Here is an 18,417-nt window from a genome sequence, read left to right on the forward strand (position 1 = left end):
CAGACAAACATTCAAGAGTTTATACAGTCCCACCGGAGTAGGACTGCCCAGGTGGGGATACGTTTCCCCTTCCTGATGGCCAATTGGCCTCCAGAGGACTTACAGCTAATTGCCTGCCTGAGAGATGATCAGTCTCTCCTTCCACCGCAAGGGGTGGGCCTGATCTCGGGCTCTGGTCTGCAGAGCACTTACCGATCAGTGCCTTCTCAGGTCCAGATAGTTCCAGTCCGCATCCTGCCTGCCCAGGTTGAAGAGCAGTCCAGAGGATGACTTCCCATCAGCCTCTTCTCATGCTCTGTCCTGTTAGACAGGGTTGTCTGAGGAGTTTACACAGGATGGTTTCCTTACACTTGGAGAGTTCAAGACCCTTTCATGGATTCACAAACTGAAAACTATTTTTATAATACTCAAAGGTTTTTTTTAATTGTTGACATTTGCACTAATGTTACAAAAGCATTTGTGGATAAAATTGCTGCTTAGCATAAATCAAGGCAGCAGGACCCAACTCTACTAGGCGTTGTATTTTTCACTGCCAAGCACATCAGTAAGAGAAAAAAGTGCCAGTTCACTTACAGATGCCCTTGATGAAGCACTAAAAGTTGTTGGTATAATTAAATCTCAGTCTGTGAGTACCTGAGATTTTAAGACAAAGGGCAAAATAACTTGAAAAGCATTCTGCACACCAACACACAGTAGAAAAGCATTTGTGTGAGTTGTGAGCAGAACTAGCAATTTTTATCATGAAACATAAGTTTTACTTGAAACAAGTGACTGACAGACTTTATTCAGTCTTGGACATTGGCAGATATTAAAGGAATTAAGTGAATCTGTCACTTTTAGGAAAATAACTAACATCATTTGTTGCCAATAATAAAATTCAGGCTTTCAAACAGGACTTTGGTTTATTTTATAACAAGAAACATCAATACTTGGGAGATCTGGTTCACTTATTGAACTGATAGTTCCAGATAATCATTGTACAGTGTTACAGAGTTATACATCGGTGAATTACCTATTTCAAGAGCAAGATAAACTAATGGGCTTTGATGTAACAGTATGAAGAACTGTGTAACATTCCTCATTGCAACTACCTTTTACAAAACTAACACTTATCAAGTTTTTATAAAGAATCAAAGAAGACTTCCTACTAATCTGGAAAGATTTCAAATATTCCTTCATTTTCAGTGATACATCTGAGTCTTCATTTACTTCAACTAAAGCAATGCATTGCAGCAGATTGGATGCAGAAGCAACTGAGAGAAACCAACTGTCTTCCAAAAAGTCACTCATTAATGTATTTTAATAACAAATGTTATTTTATTTTATTTTATTTTTTTGCACCCAGAGAAATTTAGTGAAGGCAAACTTAACACAAATAGGGAAGAAGTTGTGACCAAAAAAATAAATAAATAAAGATGCGTGTCGCAGGGAAGTGATACATGACAAAAAGTCCCCACTAAAGGCACTCTCAGAGACACTTCATAACCACGAAGCATAAAAAGGAAACTTATCCATACTTGGAAAGAATTATGATGATTTTCCATGTTTAGAAAAGATGCTTGCTCTGGGTATATAACAAATGTTATTTTAAATTAATAAACATTTAAATTGCTTCTGTTTTACACTCTAATATAGTATGTATTGACAGATCTTATCCAAATAAATGTAATGTCTTTCAGTTGTCATATATTTTCAAGAATGTAAAAAAGTCCTGAAAACAAAAACTAAGAATCTGGAGAGTGGCAAACTGCTTGTTTTTAAGAGCCAGGTGGTGAATGTTTTAGGCTCTGTGAGCCATAGGGTCTCATAACTTAACTCTGTTGTTAGAGACAATAGATAAATAAATGAGTATATCTGTGTTATGGTACAGCTTTATTTACTAACACTGGTGGCAGGTAATAGCTTGCTGACTATTGCAATATTTCCCCTAAAAGAACATTGATAGGACTCTTTGAAGACATAGCCAGGTATCCTGAATGCATTATTATGTGTTCCAGAAGTGTGTCGATTTTGTTCTCAAATCTGGAATCTGAATTCTTCTGAGTTCAGTGCTTGTAAAAAGAGGCACTTTTGTAGTATGGTTTTAATGGTGACATGCATGCCAAGCTTCTAGTACTTAGGGAGTAGCAAGATCTCTCACAAGGATGCTCCCCAGGAAGGGATAGCAGGATTCAAGTGCAAAAAGCTAACTGCTTTAGTGACTTGAGTGGAGTGTGGTCACTGTAAGTGTGGCATGTATCCATAGGGTTCTTTGGCAAATCAGAAATGAATAATTCCACTTCTTATTTTCATAAATAGGTATTTTCATTTCTTCAAGTTGAACTTGAAATGTACATAGAATTTTTGAAGCTAAAGATTTCCATGGAAATTCCTTATTGCTGATTAACTCTGGTTTCAGGCTGGTTTCTGAGAAACCATGAGCTGGCACAGGAAATTTCAAGACATATGTATTTATTGGGTTGGCCAAAAAGTTTGTTTGTTTTATTCCATAAGATGGCTCTAGTAGCACTTAGTTGTCTTTAACTTCACTTGAAACAATTTCATTTGAATGTATCGTGATAAGTGTCATATCAGCATACATTTAAAAATAACTGGTGAATTTTTGTGTGGCCATTTGAATGTTGAAGATGAAAGAAAATATGCAACATTTTCAGCATATTATGCTTCATTATTTAAAGAAAAGTAAAAATACAACTGAAACACATACAAAGATTTTTGCAGTGTACAGAGAAAGTGCTGTTACTGATTGAATGTTTCAAGAGTGGTTTGCAAACTTTTGTGCTAGAGATTTCTCCCTGAACGATGCTCCATGGATGCGTGGTCCAGTTGAGTTGATAGTAATCAAATTCAGACATAAATTGAGAGCAGTCAACATTATACCATGTGGGAGTAGCTGAAATAAAATATCAAAGTCAGTAAAGTTATTGGTGAAAATAAAAAATATATATTTTATTTTATGGAAAAAAACTAAACAGACTTTTTGGCCAACCCAATATGTAGACTTCTTTGTAACAAGAGAACATATCTTCCTTGTTCATCCCTTAGTCAGGTGAACCTGCTTCCCTCTTCCACTAGCTCTTGTCTCCCTTGTCACCATCTACAATATGAAGCCTGGTTTTTGGTACCTTGGAGAAGTTGAGAAAGTTTGTCAAGTCAGATGAAGATAGACATAGACTTAGGTTGTGGTTGAGGGTCTGTGAACCAAGGTTGCACTTATGGACCATTTATGGTCCATGGTAGCTGAACCTTTGGTGATCTCTCCCTTCTTCTGTTGAGGCAGTAAGTCAGGCCATTGCTAGAAACAAAAAATACCCTAAGATTGCTCTCATATGAGTCTGTTTGGCATTGTCAGCAGTATGTAGAGATGCACGGAAGTGGTAAAGTTGCATTGAAGGCCAGGGCTCTCACTGTGTGAGAGACACACTGGATCTTGGTTCAGGGAGGAGCATTAGAAGCACTGAGAGCAGCCTCCATCTACAAGCAGTGAAAATCTACCAGCGAGCAGGCTGGTTATGGCATCCTTGCCTGTTCCCATATATTCTATCTTCAAAATGTTTTGGAATCTTCAGGAGAATGGTTGTAAAGAGCACACTCCTTTTAAAAATTGTGAACCCCTAGGTATCTCTATATAATTTAAATAATGTAGGATCAAAATGATGTATAACTTAAATGATGTAGGATTGTAAGTGAGTCTATTTGTATTTCCATGTTGATTTGCCCCTAGGCAGGATTTCATTCTAAACAGTGTACTGAAAAATGTGTATGGATCTCTTAATTGTTGGTGTCTAATTAGCTTCGGATATTGAAATGTTTGCTTTAAGATTTATGCTGGATTATGTTTATTCTACAGAGAAAAAAGTGAGTTTGTCACTTATGTGCCCTTAGATTCTCATGATGCAGTTTTGAGATTTAATGCTGCTCCTACACGTGGCTATGAGAAAGATGTTGGAAATAAAACCACTGTGCGCATCATTAATTCCCAGGTAAGATTGATGGAATGCTTCATGGATGTGCATTCTATAGGTAAATATTTTCATTAGATGAGTGAAAAGAAGTTACCTAGTTTCCCATGATCATGATCTTTATTTCTATGGGTCTTGTGATTATAAAGAATTAATGAAGAAAAAAGGTAGAGAAATGGGAATTCATGTGTGACATGAACAGAAAAAATGAGTAAGATCAAAGGGAAAAATCTGTATACATATATTCATATATATATATATATATATGTGTGTATATATGTATATTCATAGACTTACCATGTTGCATTCTGTGGACTTAAAAAGCTGTTAAACTTAGAAGTTGTTGTGGCCATGAGAAGCAGGGGATGAAGGAGAGAAAAGCAAAGATACAAAATTTAAGGTAATCTGGTAGCTTGAAAACTTTAGTCTGTTATTTAAAAATTTTTTAAATTAAAATGGATTGTTGAATTGAAAATATCTGTACTCTTTGTGTTCTTAATGTTTTCCAAACTTGTGGCAAAATTAGAACAAACTACAACAATTTCTAGAGTTTCAAACTATAAAGAAAAATATGAGGTGATAAATGACTTATGATGAATTGCTTGCAGAACAAAAGGTTAGATTTCTGCTTATTACCCTGATCCAGATGGCATACAGCAAGATAAAAAACAGTTGCTGTATTTACTTATTTTATAGATGCCATTGATTATAAGATTCACCATTCATTTAATAAGAGCTTTTCAGAGAGGAGATGATAAATTCCATCAAATTAAATAAATGTCACCTGTAAGATACACTTTAACTTCAGAGACATTAAAATACAAGGAAAAAACTGTAAGAAACTGTGCCTTAAAACTGAGGAAAACAATACATTATTTTTCCCAAAACTGTACTTTAAAAAAAGATTATTGGCAAGTGAGATTGAAGAACTCGCCTAAAACTAGATAGGATCACAGAGGGAGAACAGTCATATCAGGGCTGACACAGGTTGACTGGCTTGCTGTGTCCCCTTTGTCCCAAGGCTGGTGCACTAGAGGCACCTTTGTAACTCAGTTTGTCCCCACCTGCCACTCTCTCTCCAAGTTACTTATGAGGGCAGTTGTAGAAGGAAGGTTGTGGGAGCCTGAATTAGCAGGAGGGTTATATCTCTCAGGAACTGTTTCAAAACCACTAGATATGAGTGCAGTGCTTAAAAAATCTTAAGAACTGGAAGATTTTTTTAAAATTTCATTTCCCCAGACATTTCTTTTAAGTGCTTTAGTGCATATGCCAGCCTCTCTTTCCCTCCCACAGAAGAAAACAAAGTCTGAGGAATGTTTTAAGAATGAGTCAGAACACGGAAAAAAATCATTTCTCTTTAAAGTCTGATTTTGGAGAAACAAACACTTGCTTTGAAATGGTTTTTCTGTGTATTTGCAGATTCTGACCAACCCCAACCATCACTTCATTGAAAGTTCATTGTATAAAGATGTCATTTTGGTGGCTTGGGACCCTGCTCCTTATTCTGCAAATCTTAACCTGGTAAGTTTTTCCTTTTTTGCTTGTATCCTAACCCTAATAGTCAGAAGGTGCCTTTGATTGATTTCTTATGGAGGCAAGTCAAAGATTGAGCTTTGATAGAAATAATGAAATTGATTGTGATTACCATTTAAATACCTGTGTATTTATACCATCTTGGTACCTACTCCCAATAGCATATTTGGTGAACATTGTCTGTCTAAAAAGGGCTTTTGCTCTGCAGGATTTTTTTTTTACTGTAAAATGTTATAATGCCCAGAAATTCCTGGTTACACTGAAGTTTAGGCTGATTAAACTGAAAATGTTCCTGTTATGATAGGGTTTCATCACCTTCCAAGAAGTTATAACACCTTTTGAAATACATTGGAAGTGCATGGCAAGAAAAATATAAACCTGTGCATCAACATCTTATTATTAATTTAAATGAACCTGTCACAGGCTTTCCTTGAGTGTATCCCTCTTTGGCTCCAGCTTCTATACCTACTTAATCTTATGATAGAGCATAAACAAAATTATTCCTAGCCTACAAAATGTAAGCAAGTTATATGCATGACTTTCTGGTAAATCATTGTCTATCTAAACAAGCAGCTAATTACTTTTGGTGAAACCTTGGGTGAAAAGCCAGTGTCGATGTTTTTTAAAGAGGGCTGGGAAGATGGATGATTATTTAGACTTGTGAAAGATGCTGTCAGCTGCACCAGTGAGAATTTTCCGACCTGTTCTGCTATGAATGGAGAGAATGTGGTCTTGTCAGATAGAATCTTTCTTTGCTCCAGCAAAAGGCAACTTTCTAAGAGAGCTGTCCAAGGGTGAAAAGAGTGTTCTGTCTATGCTCACTTTGACACTGAGGTTGGACCTTTACCTAGCTGATTACTAACCAGCTTTTCACCAGGACTGCAAATCAAAACCACCTGCAGAGTATTTTTCAAATATATCTGTCAAAGTCCCATTTCTAGAAATGTAGCATTCAGCATTGATGTATGTTTTTTGAGAAAGCCTGGTTGATTCTCATATGTACCCTCTATTGAGAATCAAGCATCAATGAGTATTTGAACCTTTCAGCTTCCTTCCCAGCCTGAGGTTCTCTGGCTTTAAGTTCTGATAGCTTTCTTGCTGTTTGAGGACAGACTAAAAACTTCTAGCTGTTCGAAGCATCCAAGCCTAAGGCCCTGAGCTGTCCAACCCCATGGGTAGAGGTGCTGCATTTAAGTGACAAGGCTGCTGCCTGCAGGACCTGTCCTTCAGTACCTCTGTGTCAGGACTGGGAGGAATGGAGAAGCAAGTTTACATTCCTCTGGCTCCTTTCCCACTGCCTCAGGGCTTGGGGCCATAGTTCACTTAAGATGATCTGGCTCAGCCCAGGCTGGTGTAGCTCAGTGGATTGAGCACAGGCCTGTGAAGCAAAGGGTCGCTGGTTCAAATCCCAGTCAGGGCACATGCCTGGGTTGCAGGCCAGGTCCCCAGTAGGGGACTCGCGAGAGGCAACCATACATTGATATTTCTCTCCCACTCTTTCTCCTTCTCTTCTCCTCTCTCTAAAAATAAATTTTAAAAAAAGATGATCTGGCCCAGTTATTCTCAGCATTTTTAAAACAGAACACATTCAACACCAGTATATTCTTTGGGACATTACAGTAGAGGAGAGAATCTGTTTGAAGTGAGCGAGGGGCCTGAGCCCTTCTAGTTGATCCTGTCTCTTCACACCTTCTCCAAATTCCATTTCATACTGTTACCTGAGACACTTCTGCAAACACTTTTTAAAACAAACCTATAGTTTATTTCTTATACCATAATTCATGTACAGTTAATGTAAGTATACATTTTGATGAATATTAGCAAATACATATAGTCATGTATCTATGACTACAATTAAAAAATAGAATTTTTTAATCACTCCAGAGAGTTCCCTTGTGCCCCACCCATCAGTCTTCCCAATCCCAACCCAAGGCCTAGGCTTTAACTGATTTGCTTTGTCACTATAGATTAGATTTGGAAAACATTACTTCTTTAGCCCGGGGGTCAGCAAACTACAGCCATAAGCCAAATATGACACTGTTTTTTTAATAAAACTTCAAAAAAACATATTGTATTTTTTTCTATATCCATTTAACCCATTTATTCCCTTCCCCCTGATCACTACATTGTTGTCCATGTCCATGACTCCTTTTTCCTTTTTGCTCAATCCCTCCACCCACTAACCTTCCCCAACCAGAGCTGTCACCCTGCTCTCCATCTATGAGTTCATCTGTAATTTGCTTGTTAGTTTAATTTGCTCATTAGATTCTACATATAAGTAAAATCTTATGGTATTTGTCTTTCTCTGACTGACATATTTCACTTAGCATAATGTTCTCCAGGTCCATCTATACCATTGCAAAAGGTAAAATTTTCTTCTTTTTTTGTGGCTAAGTAGAGTTCCATTGTGTAAATATCCCATAGTTGTTTTATCCACTGATCTACTGATGGACCCTTGGGCTGCTTCAATATTTTTGTGACTGTACATAATGCTACAATGAACATAGGGGTGCTTATGCTCCTTCAAATTAGTGTTTTGGATTTCTTTTGATGTATTCCCAAAACTGGGATCACTGGATCAAAAGGAAGTTCCAATTTTAATTTTTTGAGATATCTCCATACTGCTTCCTACAGTGGCTGCACCATTCTGCATTCCCACCAACAGTGCAAAAGGGTTGCCTTTTCTCCACATCCTCACCAGCACTTATTGTTTGTTGATTAATTGGTGATAGCTATTCTGACAGGTGTGAGGTGATATCTCATTGCAGTTTTAATTTGCATTTTTCTTATTAGTGATATTGAGCATCTTTTCATATGTCTATTGGCCATCTGTATGTCCACTTTGAAGAAGTGTCTACTTAGGCCCTTTGCCCTTTTTTTTAATTGAATTGTTTGTTTGGTGTTCTTTATAAATTTTGAATATTGATCCCTTATCAGATGTATTGGCAAATATGTTCTCCCATTCCATGGGTTGTCTTTTTATTTTATTGATCATCTTCTTTGCTGTGCAAAAACTTACAGTTTGATGTAGTCCCATTAGTTTATTTTTTCTTTTGTTTCCCTTGCCTGGGAGATATATCAGATAAAATATTGCTACGAGCAATGTCCTAGATTTTACTATGTTTTCTTCTGGGATTTTTATGGTTTGGGGTCTAATATTTAAGTCTTTCCATCTTGAATTTTTTTCTTGCATAAGTTGAATTTTTATTAAAATGAAGCCATGCCATTCATTTTGTATCTTGTGTGGTTGCTTTCCCAGTACAAAGACAGAGTTGAGTCTTGCTGCAGAGATCGTATAACCCAAAAAGCCAAACATATTTATTATCTGGTCCTATTCAGAAAATCTGCTGAATGCTCCCTCACTTTACTAAAGAATAGTGTCAGTCCCTTGGGGCTAGAACCATGCTGCTCTCTTTGTACTCAGTCCCTCCTCTACTTCTGAATGCCTCCCTCCTGGTGCTGCCCTGTGCCCTTTTCACAGTGTAGTCCTCAGTACTTGATTGTGTTGATTTTTTTTTCTCTTAGTGGTACAAGAAGCCAGATTACAACCTATTTACTCCATATGTTCAGCATCGTCAGAGAAACCCAAATCAGCCATTTTACATTCTTCATCCTAAATTTATATGGCAGCTTTGGGACATTATCCAGGAGAACACTAAGGAGAAGATTCAGCCCAACCCACCATCTTCTGGCTTCATTGGTAGGTATATATGAAAACTGGGAAGATTGGGTGCACAGGGAAGGTTAGGCCTGATACTTAATAAATACACATTTCTATTATGTAATAAGAGCAATTAATAGGTGGTTTTAGAGGGAAAATATACTAACTGAAGAAGAAACATTCTGTTCCAGTTTCTATTGCTGTGCAACCTACTACCCAAAAATTCCAAGGTCTAAATAAGAACTACTTTATTTTCTCTCATGATTTTGTGGGTCAGGAGGGGCTTGTCTGGGCAATTCTATTGTTCCACAGGCACTGATGAGGGTCACTTGGTTATATTCGTCTGTGTCATTGGACAGCTTCACTCCCACATTTGGCCCTTTGGCAGGGACAGCTAGGAGGCTCATTGCAGCTGGGACTCTGCACCTGTGGATGCATGTGGTCTCTTATATGGTGGTCTCAGGGTAACTGGACTTCTTATATGGTCTCCTGTCAAGTGTTCCAAAGACAGGGAATAGAAACTGCCAATTTCTTAAAGTGAGGCCGGGAGACGTGCATAGCATCTCTGTGCTGTGCTCTATGGATCAGAGCATTTAAGGTCCTACTAGATTCAAGGCATGGACACATAGACCCCACCCCAGCCATCTCTGTGCACATTGCCCATGTGAAGCCAGGATGGGCAGCTGAATATGTGACCACAGGATAGTACCAGGTTTGTTGGTCCAGGCTTTGATGAGACTAATGCTAGCACCTTATATGCTTTCACCACTAGAATCTCTATTCTGAAAATAGATTTTACATAACAAGATTATAATACTTGGCTTAATATTATTTTTTATCCAGGTTTTAATCCTCAAAGTTTTTGGTCTTACTCCATTTCTTTACCTATGCTTCAGCTTATTGCCCCATTATTTCTTTGATTTTACTGAGTAACACTAAAGAATTTCTTAGATCTCCTTGGCAATATGAAAGCTATAATAGGACAAAAGGGTATTAGTTTTTTGCATAAGAAACTATTTTGTTCTTCACCCTAGTTTTGAATGTATAACCCTGCACCTTAACTTTGGCTGCATAGTGGATCCCTATGAATAAAGGAGAGATTTAAGAAGATAATGCTGGTTTTATTATGGATATAGCAGAGGTGTCAAACTCATTTTCACTGGGGTCTCATGGTTGCCTTCAAAGGGCCAAATATAATTTTAGGACTGTATAAATGTAACTACTCCTTAACTAGGGGCAAGGAGCTTGGTGCTGCTGCTGGATAGAAATAAGGTGCCAGGCTGGATAAGGTAAAGGGCCAGATTTGGTCCATGGGCCTTTTGTTTGCCACCTGTGGGATACAGGGTACACACACAATATCTGAATTAGGGATTGCAGAGTTTTTTGGTGTTGTAATAATGTGACTATTTTCTGCAGAATTCAAAACAAAATTTACACTATGACTCTGCATATTATTTTCCTTAAGCATGGCACCCCTCTCTTAATTTTCTAAGTCATGTCTTTGACACTTTATTTCTAAATCACTATTTTAAAATCCTAAGCCCTTTGTCTTTTGTGCAGTTCCATTGCATCCTGTTGATTTGCAGGGGCGGGAGGCAGGATAATCTAGTTTATCAACAAAGGGTAAACAGAACAGAATAATATAATGCTTAGATAGCATAATAGGATATAACAAGTTTAATAAAGCCTTTTTCTTATTGTTGCCTTCTCGTGAAGTCATTTGGATGATATTTGTTAGAGCAAATGTTTTAGGGCACAGTGAGGGCTTGTCAGATATACTTATTATGATATGGTTTGAGATATTCAGGTTAGTTAGTCATAGCTGGAGACCCATTTGTTTTTGTTGAAACTAATCAGGCCATGTATATAAAGCTAGCTTCCTTCCATAGCTATTTACTGAGAATTTGGAATTTTCAGAGCTGATACTTGCCTTTAAGACTTCTATTACATGGAAAAGGGGGATTGTTGTTTGATGTCTTTATAAGAATGTCATTGGGTTGGACATATTGAGTGTGAATTCTTCTCTACCATTTACTAGTTTTCTTATTATGAGCAAGTTGCTTAATCTTGTGAGCTTCTATATGCTCATGTGAGAAATGCAAATAGCATTTGCTAGTGGGCCAATCTGCAGTTGTTGTTATTTTATAGCAATACTCTATCCGGCACGACAACTGTTAGCCATAAATGCCTATATGCATTTCAAATCAATTAGGACTAAATAAGAGGAAAGCTTCAATTCCTCAGAGTCATTAGCCCCATTTCAGGTTTTAGGGCCATGTGCTCCCAGTGGCTGCTGTATTGGGAGTGCAGATATAGAACATCTCCATCATCACAGAAAGTTCTGCAGGCAGCACTGTTAACTTTTGCTAGTCACAAAGGAATGAAAAAGAAAGAGTCAATAAGGCATCATTAAGTCCAACTGGGCAGGCTGGGGTTTGTGGGGATGCAGGTGTGTAAAAGGCATGGGCTGACATCACTGACTTCACATGCCACTCTTGTCCCAGCCATATCTCTGTGTGAGGCCCTCACTGAAGATGGGCAGGAGATACAACCTGGGCAAGCTGTGTCCAGTAGAGCCCCATTATCCTCTGACTCTTCTGCTGATGTTACAACCTTTCTACCCCACCATTGATCTTGTTCAGAAATATGGACATTCTTATATATTAGTAAAATGATGTCACCCACATCTTAATATATCTGCCAGAAGAATATTTAAAGATCAATGAGTGTTTTTTCTTTCACCAAAAAGTGTTCTCCCAATGTCCCTTCGTGTTTTAAGGTCATGTTGAAAAGCTATTGACTTGTCTCACCACCTCATCATTTCCAAACAGTCTAACCTGTGATGTCAGTTATTGAACAAAATAAGCCATCATTTAGCCCATCGGTGATATTAGGCTGTTTTCACATGCACAGTTGTGGGTTTGGCCAGGTGCACAGTCAGGTCAGCAGACACTAGTCATCAGAGAAAAGCCCTGTGGCAACCCCTTGACTTTCTGTTTTGCTGATTGATTAGCACAGGGCTCCACCTGGAGGCAAAGCAGATGACCCCCTTTCTTCATTGATGTGCTGTTCATCCAGCTCCCATTTAATGTCTTATGTTTCTAAACCCACTGCACATATCTTCCCTGTACATGTTTATAAACCTGCTTGTGCAGAGAAGAGGGATTCTAAAAGGGACTAGAGGGACTGTTTTGAACACAAAAACATTTCTTTTTATGGAAATTTAGCCAGTGGCTGTTAGATTCCCAGGGGAACATACCAGGAAACTTAAATGAAATGTTAGGTACTATTTAGAGGTCTGATCCTGGGGACTGAATTCATTGTGTAGGTGGAAGGCAGTGAAGATGGAGCAGAAACATCATCCACAAGTGTGTATTAGTTGAGCACCTCCTATGTGCCAAGCACAAGCTGGGTCCTAGAGCTATGGTCATGAGGAAGCCAGCCAGGCAAAGGTCCTGTCTCCAAGAACTGACAGTGCAGTGGGTGACAGACATTATATAGGTACATTGCACATAAAATACACAAACTATGATAAGTGTGGTAAAGGAAAAGAGCAGAAGATATGGGGACCTAGGTTCCTGCTCATTGTCTGGCACACATGGTAAATGCAAAAAATTACTATTTGGAGATTGAATTGAATGTTCTAGCTCATTGGTTCTCAAAGTTTAGCATACACCACAATCAGCCAGAGGGTTTATATATTAGTTACCTAATGCTGTGAAGCAAATTGCCCCACAACTCAGGTACTGAAAAGAACAATAAGCATTTATTATCTCACACAGTTTTTGTGGGTTTGTAATTTGAGAACAGATTGGCTGAATAACTTTGTTTAGTATCTCAGGGCATTGCAGTCAAACTATTTATTTAGACTTGGGCCAGCCAGTCTGCTTTCAAGGTAGCTTGCTTATACAATAGCTGTTGACCAGAGGCCACCTGGACCTGTCCATAGGGCTGTTTGAGTGCTTAAGTCTCCTCACAACATGGCTGTTGGCTGCCCAGAGCAAGGGATCCAAGAGAGAGAGAACAAGGATGGAGGAGGCCACAGTACTTTTCATGGTGTCATAAACTATCACATTGGCTACTTTCTATTTGCTGTACAAGTCAGCCTCATTACTGTGACATGGAACTATGCAAAGATGTGAATACCAGGTACTGATCATTGGGGGCCATGCTTGTAGCTAGCTACCACAGCATTTTAGGAGGGTTGCCTGAGTCTGGCCAAGTAGCTCTGTTGTTTAAAGTGTCATCTTCGTATGAGAAGGTCACAGGTTTCATCCCCAGTCAGGGCATATACAAGAAGTAACCAATGAATGCATAAATAAGTGGAACAACAAACTGATCTCTCTCTCTCTCTCTCTCTCTCTCTCTCTCTCTCTCTCAAAAAAAAGTGGGAAGGGATCACCTGCGCCTACTCCGAAAATTTCTGAGTAGCTGGAGGTGGCAAGAACTTGTATTTCTAACAGCTTTTTAAGTCATGCTAACTGATGGGACTCCACTTTGAGAACCACTCTTCTGACTTTTTAGAATCTTAAAGTTGGAGGTAATTTTAGAAATCTCATCCACAGGGTCTGTACTGATAGGCGTATTATCCAGGTGATAGGCATTTGGCTCAGTGGGAAAACCCAGAATTCTACCAATACATTATCTTTTTTGTTTATTTAAAAAGATAGTCATAAAATTTACTCCCATAATGGAATCATTTTATGTTTTAAATGGCATTTTATGTTAAAAACAATATAAATGGCATCTGTAATGGCTGACTGTAAATACCTTCTTAAAAGTGGATTTTTTGCACTGGCTGGTGTGGCTCAGTTGGTTGGAGTGTTGCACTGTGCACTGGGGGTTTGGGAGTTCAGTTCCAGGTTGGGGCACATGTCTGGGTTGCAGGTTCAATCCCTATTCGGGCCGCATGTAGATGGCAGCCTATTGATCTTTCCCTCTCACATCAATGTCTCTTCTCTCTCTCTCTCCTTCTATCTCTCCCCACTCTCTCTCTCCCCCACCACTGCCCTCTCTCTTTAGAATCAATGAAAATATTTTTTTACCGTGGATTTTTGTTAGTTCGGGTGGTCGGTTACTTCTATCTTGGGAACCAAGTTCTTGGGTATACTGATTAATGAGGTATAAGTTTGGGAAACAGAAAGCAAGATCTCAACTCTTCATGGATTTTAGGAAATCAACCTCTCACTAATATTTGAGCAGATGGTTCAGCAAGCACCTTTTGTTCAGGAAGATAACATCCTTTTTGCGCCCTCATTAGCAACCTGCAACCAGGCACCAGCACACTCCACGATGGCACACGAATCTTGCGAGCTTGCCTCATTGGGTAGAAACTGGGATGGGGGTGGGGGGTGGTATACTGGGAAAGGGAAGCAATTAATACTGAAAGGAAGATGAGTCTACATGCAGTTTCTGTTCAGTGCACCTTTCTGAGTGTGGTTTTAGTGACAGTGGGCCTGGAAATGCTTCTGGAGCAGCAATGGTCTCAGTGCCTAAGTCATAGGACTTTGCTTCTCCTGGGTTCTGTGGGATCTATGTATTTTGAGTTCCAAGGGAGAAGATGTCTTTTGAGCAAGATGTCCTAGTACAATCAGATTTGGACACAAATATTTGCATCTAAATAAATTGTTCTTGTTTTATCTACAAATGTAAAGACTACTCTTTCATAGTGGAAGGGCGGCAAGTTGTAGGATTTGATGAACACATTGACCTAGCACTAAGTAAGAACCTCTTCATAATTTATTATGCTCTTTTACAAGGGAAGTTAATTAATTAAAAATGCATACATATATTTATATTGATGCAATATAAATATATTTTAATATTAAATGAATTAAACTATACTTTTATATTATTAAGCCTATTTAATGTTAATACAATCTTATTAGTTTTATATTTATGATGTATACTAAAATTAGTCATCTCAGATTTCTAAATGAATATTTTTAAACTATGTTTTCTACCTTTTTAACATCATATTATCACAAACAGTTTTACCAAACAAAATATTTTGAAGAATTATTTTTAAAGAAATAAATATTTACTGCAATTGAATAAGAAACCAAACTCAGTTGCACTTTGATTACTGAATTATTATCAAAGCAGTTTAATATAACTGTGCAAGTACATTTGGACTTTGGGTTACAAGGTCATTGGGAATTAGTGAAAACTTGACTTTTTAAGAAATCTCACTTTATTTACCTATGTACATCAAATGAGATCTAGATAGATTATTTCTCCTGACATAGATATTGGTGAGAATCTTTCTGTAAACCTTAAAGAAGAGAGTGACCCTGTGTTGCTTTATTAAGATGTTTCTTTGCAACTTTTTTGAAGATTCTCCTTTGTAGGACCTATAAGAAGGGGAGATATCCATTATAAGCAAATATTTAAACATTTTTTAAAATCTTAAAAAACTCCCCCACTCTTAGTATGCCATCCTGATTTTATTTTAGTCTATGCTCTTCCAAATTTTGACCTCATCTAGATTTAGTTATTATAAACATTGTTGTAATAAATGAGGCTCCTTTGGTTCATGGCACAACAGATGCACCATAGGTATTAATTAGCTTTATAGATGCAGAGAGGAACAAAAGAATGGGAAGCTGTAACTTATGTCACCTTACAGACTCTCAACTGCACTTCATCTGGTCTCACATGTAGAAGGATACCCACCTCCTTCTGTGCCATTTTATATGTGATTAAAACCTCAAGTTTTATAGAGACCAGAATCAAGTAGCCAACTAAATATGTGATCATAAGCAAGTTACTGACTGTATCCAAGCCTCAGTTTTTCAACTAGAAAATGAAGATACTAATAATCTTTGAAGTATCATGTGCCTAGTACAGTAGCTACAGATATTTTTATAGAAGGTTGGTGAGGTTACCTGGAGTCACAAACCATGGCTGGGTTGGGTTGCCACCTGTATGAAGTAGGGCATTCAGCCAAACCAGGAGGCACCAGCTTTACTTCCCAGGCTCATAGGCTGAGTGAGCACCATAAGGCACCATCAGGCAGACAGGCCTGGAGCTCAGGACTCAACTAGCAGCGCTGAGATGGGCTCACATAAAATCTACCATTGACAGTATTTTTCTTGTAGAAATCACCATCACCTCCCTCCACCCTTTTAAAAGGCAGCCCCTATTGATTATAAGTACTATTTCTAAAATTCACAGAGCCCTGCCTGGTGTGGCACAGTGGGTTCATTGTCATCCTGCAAACCAAAAGGTCACAGGCTCAATTCCTGGTCAGGACACATGCCTGGGTTGTGAGCTAGATCCCCAGTTGGGGGCATGCAAGAGGCAACTGATTGATGTTTCTGTTGCACATCCATATTTCTCTCCTTCTCCCTCTGCCTCCCTACCCCTCTCTCTAAAAATAAATAAATAAAATCTTAAAAAAATAAAATTCATACATGTGAATACTATAATTTCAGCCTATTTAATATACATACAAGAACAATATGCTTAACAGATCATAGCTTCCTTTATTTTTTCTGTTTTATGCTGGTTTTGGGGTTCTGAGTTTTCAAGATATCATTGAAACTCATGACTAACACAAAATAATAAGCCACAGAACATCCATATTTATGACTACATAAAATGCATCACAGTTATATTGGTTAGAAAAGTTCTTGCATTTCCCTGTAAATAATGAATTATGAATGTGTTACCATGAAACAAGTGAGCTAAAAATTGTCCTTCAAGTATTATTTTTCCCATTAAATAATTTTATTTAATATAGTAGATACTTCTTAAATTATTATTTTATTACATGAAGTTCAAATTTCCAAACGACCTTTTAATTACTGATGTTTTGAAGCAATCTCACTTAAAACACTTTTGTTCCTTAAATAGTCTTAAGTATAGTTCTCATAAGTTTTCATTTTAAAAATGAATTCATGAGTCCTTTGGCTCCTCCTTTCACCTTCTTTTATCCAGTTCCCAACCCCTGACAGATGTCAATCTGTTCCATGTATCCATGTCTCTAGTTCTATTTTGTTTGTCAGTTTGTTTTGTTCACTGGATTCCACATATAAGTGAGATCATATGGTATTTGTCAAGGGGAAATTCTATTACTTTTAACAGTTTTGGATATTACTTTAAATATTGTTGGCTAAAAGCAAGATAATTTTAGTGTAATTACAGTAAAGTTAGAGTCTAGTATATTAAATTATACTAGACTCTGAAAACACATCAAATACAATGGTATATGCAAAGTAGAGTTTTATAGAAAGAACCTCATTCATTCTGAATTTGTGATAATCAGAACATGGGATGAAGTTTGCTTTTTATCCACATTTTGGAGCAAATAAATAAGTACATATACTGCTTGTTATATTGAGTTATATAATGTGACATTTTATTGAGACCAGTTGAAATTTCTTTTTAAATGGTTTGATAATTATATTGCACTATACAATATTTTAAAACATGTACTTGGGCACATGAATGAATGCCTCTTGAGTCATAATTGCCTGGAAAAATTTACACTCATTTTTTTCCTTAAGTGAATCTCTTGTATGGACTCATCTGTAAAATCTGGCCAAAGAAATGTAACATTAATTGAATTATGTTTAATTATTATAAAAAGCTGTCCTGTCCACCTGCACATTTGATTGGCTTGTAAAAATACATGAAGAGGTATCTAAGCATTAATTTGCCTGCTAAAAACTGAAGCTCCACATAAAAGTGGTAAAATTTTATTAGTGATGAAAGCAGTTTCTTTTTGGCAGCTAATAAACAATATTATTTCACATTAAATGTCTTTAAGTAGTTTTTTAAAAATTCTTTACTGAATAGCACAGCATTAGGTGATTTGTATTCTTCTTACTTTTGGGGTAATCCTGAGCTTATAAGAGAGGAAATGAAAAATAGTAATAACATTATTAGCATAACCAGATGTGAATTCCCCATGTTGATCTGGCATGGGGAAATTATTACAAAGTAACATGATACTTTGAATTTATACATGTATGTGGGGGAAACTTTACCCCCAAGTCCCCCCATCCTCCACGAATGAAAGTAACACAACCGAGACATGATCTGCTTGGGGAGGAGAGGTGGTCAGTCTCTCAAAAGAGAAGGACCAAGAGCCCCTTCCTCAATGGCTTTTATTAGGTTCATACCACACAGGAATACAGGTAAAGCTCGTCAATCAATGTCAGGTGAGGATCAAACAATAGATAGTATTTCAAAGAAATCTGAGGGCTTAGTCTGAGTCAGTGTCTGTCAGGTAAGGGGGTTGCAAAAACTTTGGGA

At 37.6% G+C, this 18,417-nt stretch overlaps 1 protein-coding gene across 1 annotated transcript in view; it reads left to right on the top strand.

Annotated features, from left to right (window-relative positions):
- ST6GAL2 (ST6 beta-galactoside alpha-2,6-sialyltransferase 2) overlaps nucleotides 1–18,417 on the top strand; it is a 40,172-nt gene that overhangs the window by 11,735 nt on the left and 10,020 nt on the right. The window contains exons 2-4 of the mRNA XM_037145361.2: nucleotides 3,886–3,983; nucleotides 5,382–5,483; nucleotides 9,021–9,195. Of these exons, the coding sequence (XP_037001256.2) occupies nucleotides 3,886–3,983; nucleotides 5,382–5,483; nucleotides 9,021–9,195 (375 nt within the window). The remainder of the gene's footprint in view (nucleotides 1–3,885; nucleotides 3,984–5,381; nucleotides 5,484–9,020; nucleotides 9,196–18,417) is intronic.

This window comes from Artibeus jamaicensis, unplaced genomic scaffold, assembly GCF_021234435.1.
Source record: "Artibeus jamaicensis isolate MK-2021 breed Jamaican fruit bat unplaced genomic scaffold, CSHL_Jam_final contig_399, whole genome shotgun sequence".
Lineage (NCBI taxonomy): Eukaryota > Metazoa > Chordata > Mammalia > Chiroptera > Phyllostomidae > Artibeus > Artibeus jamaicensis.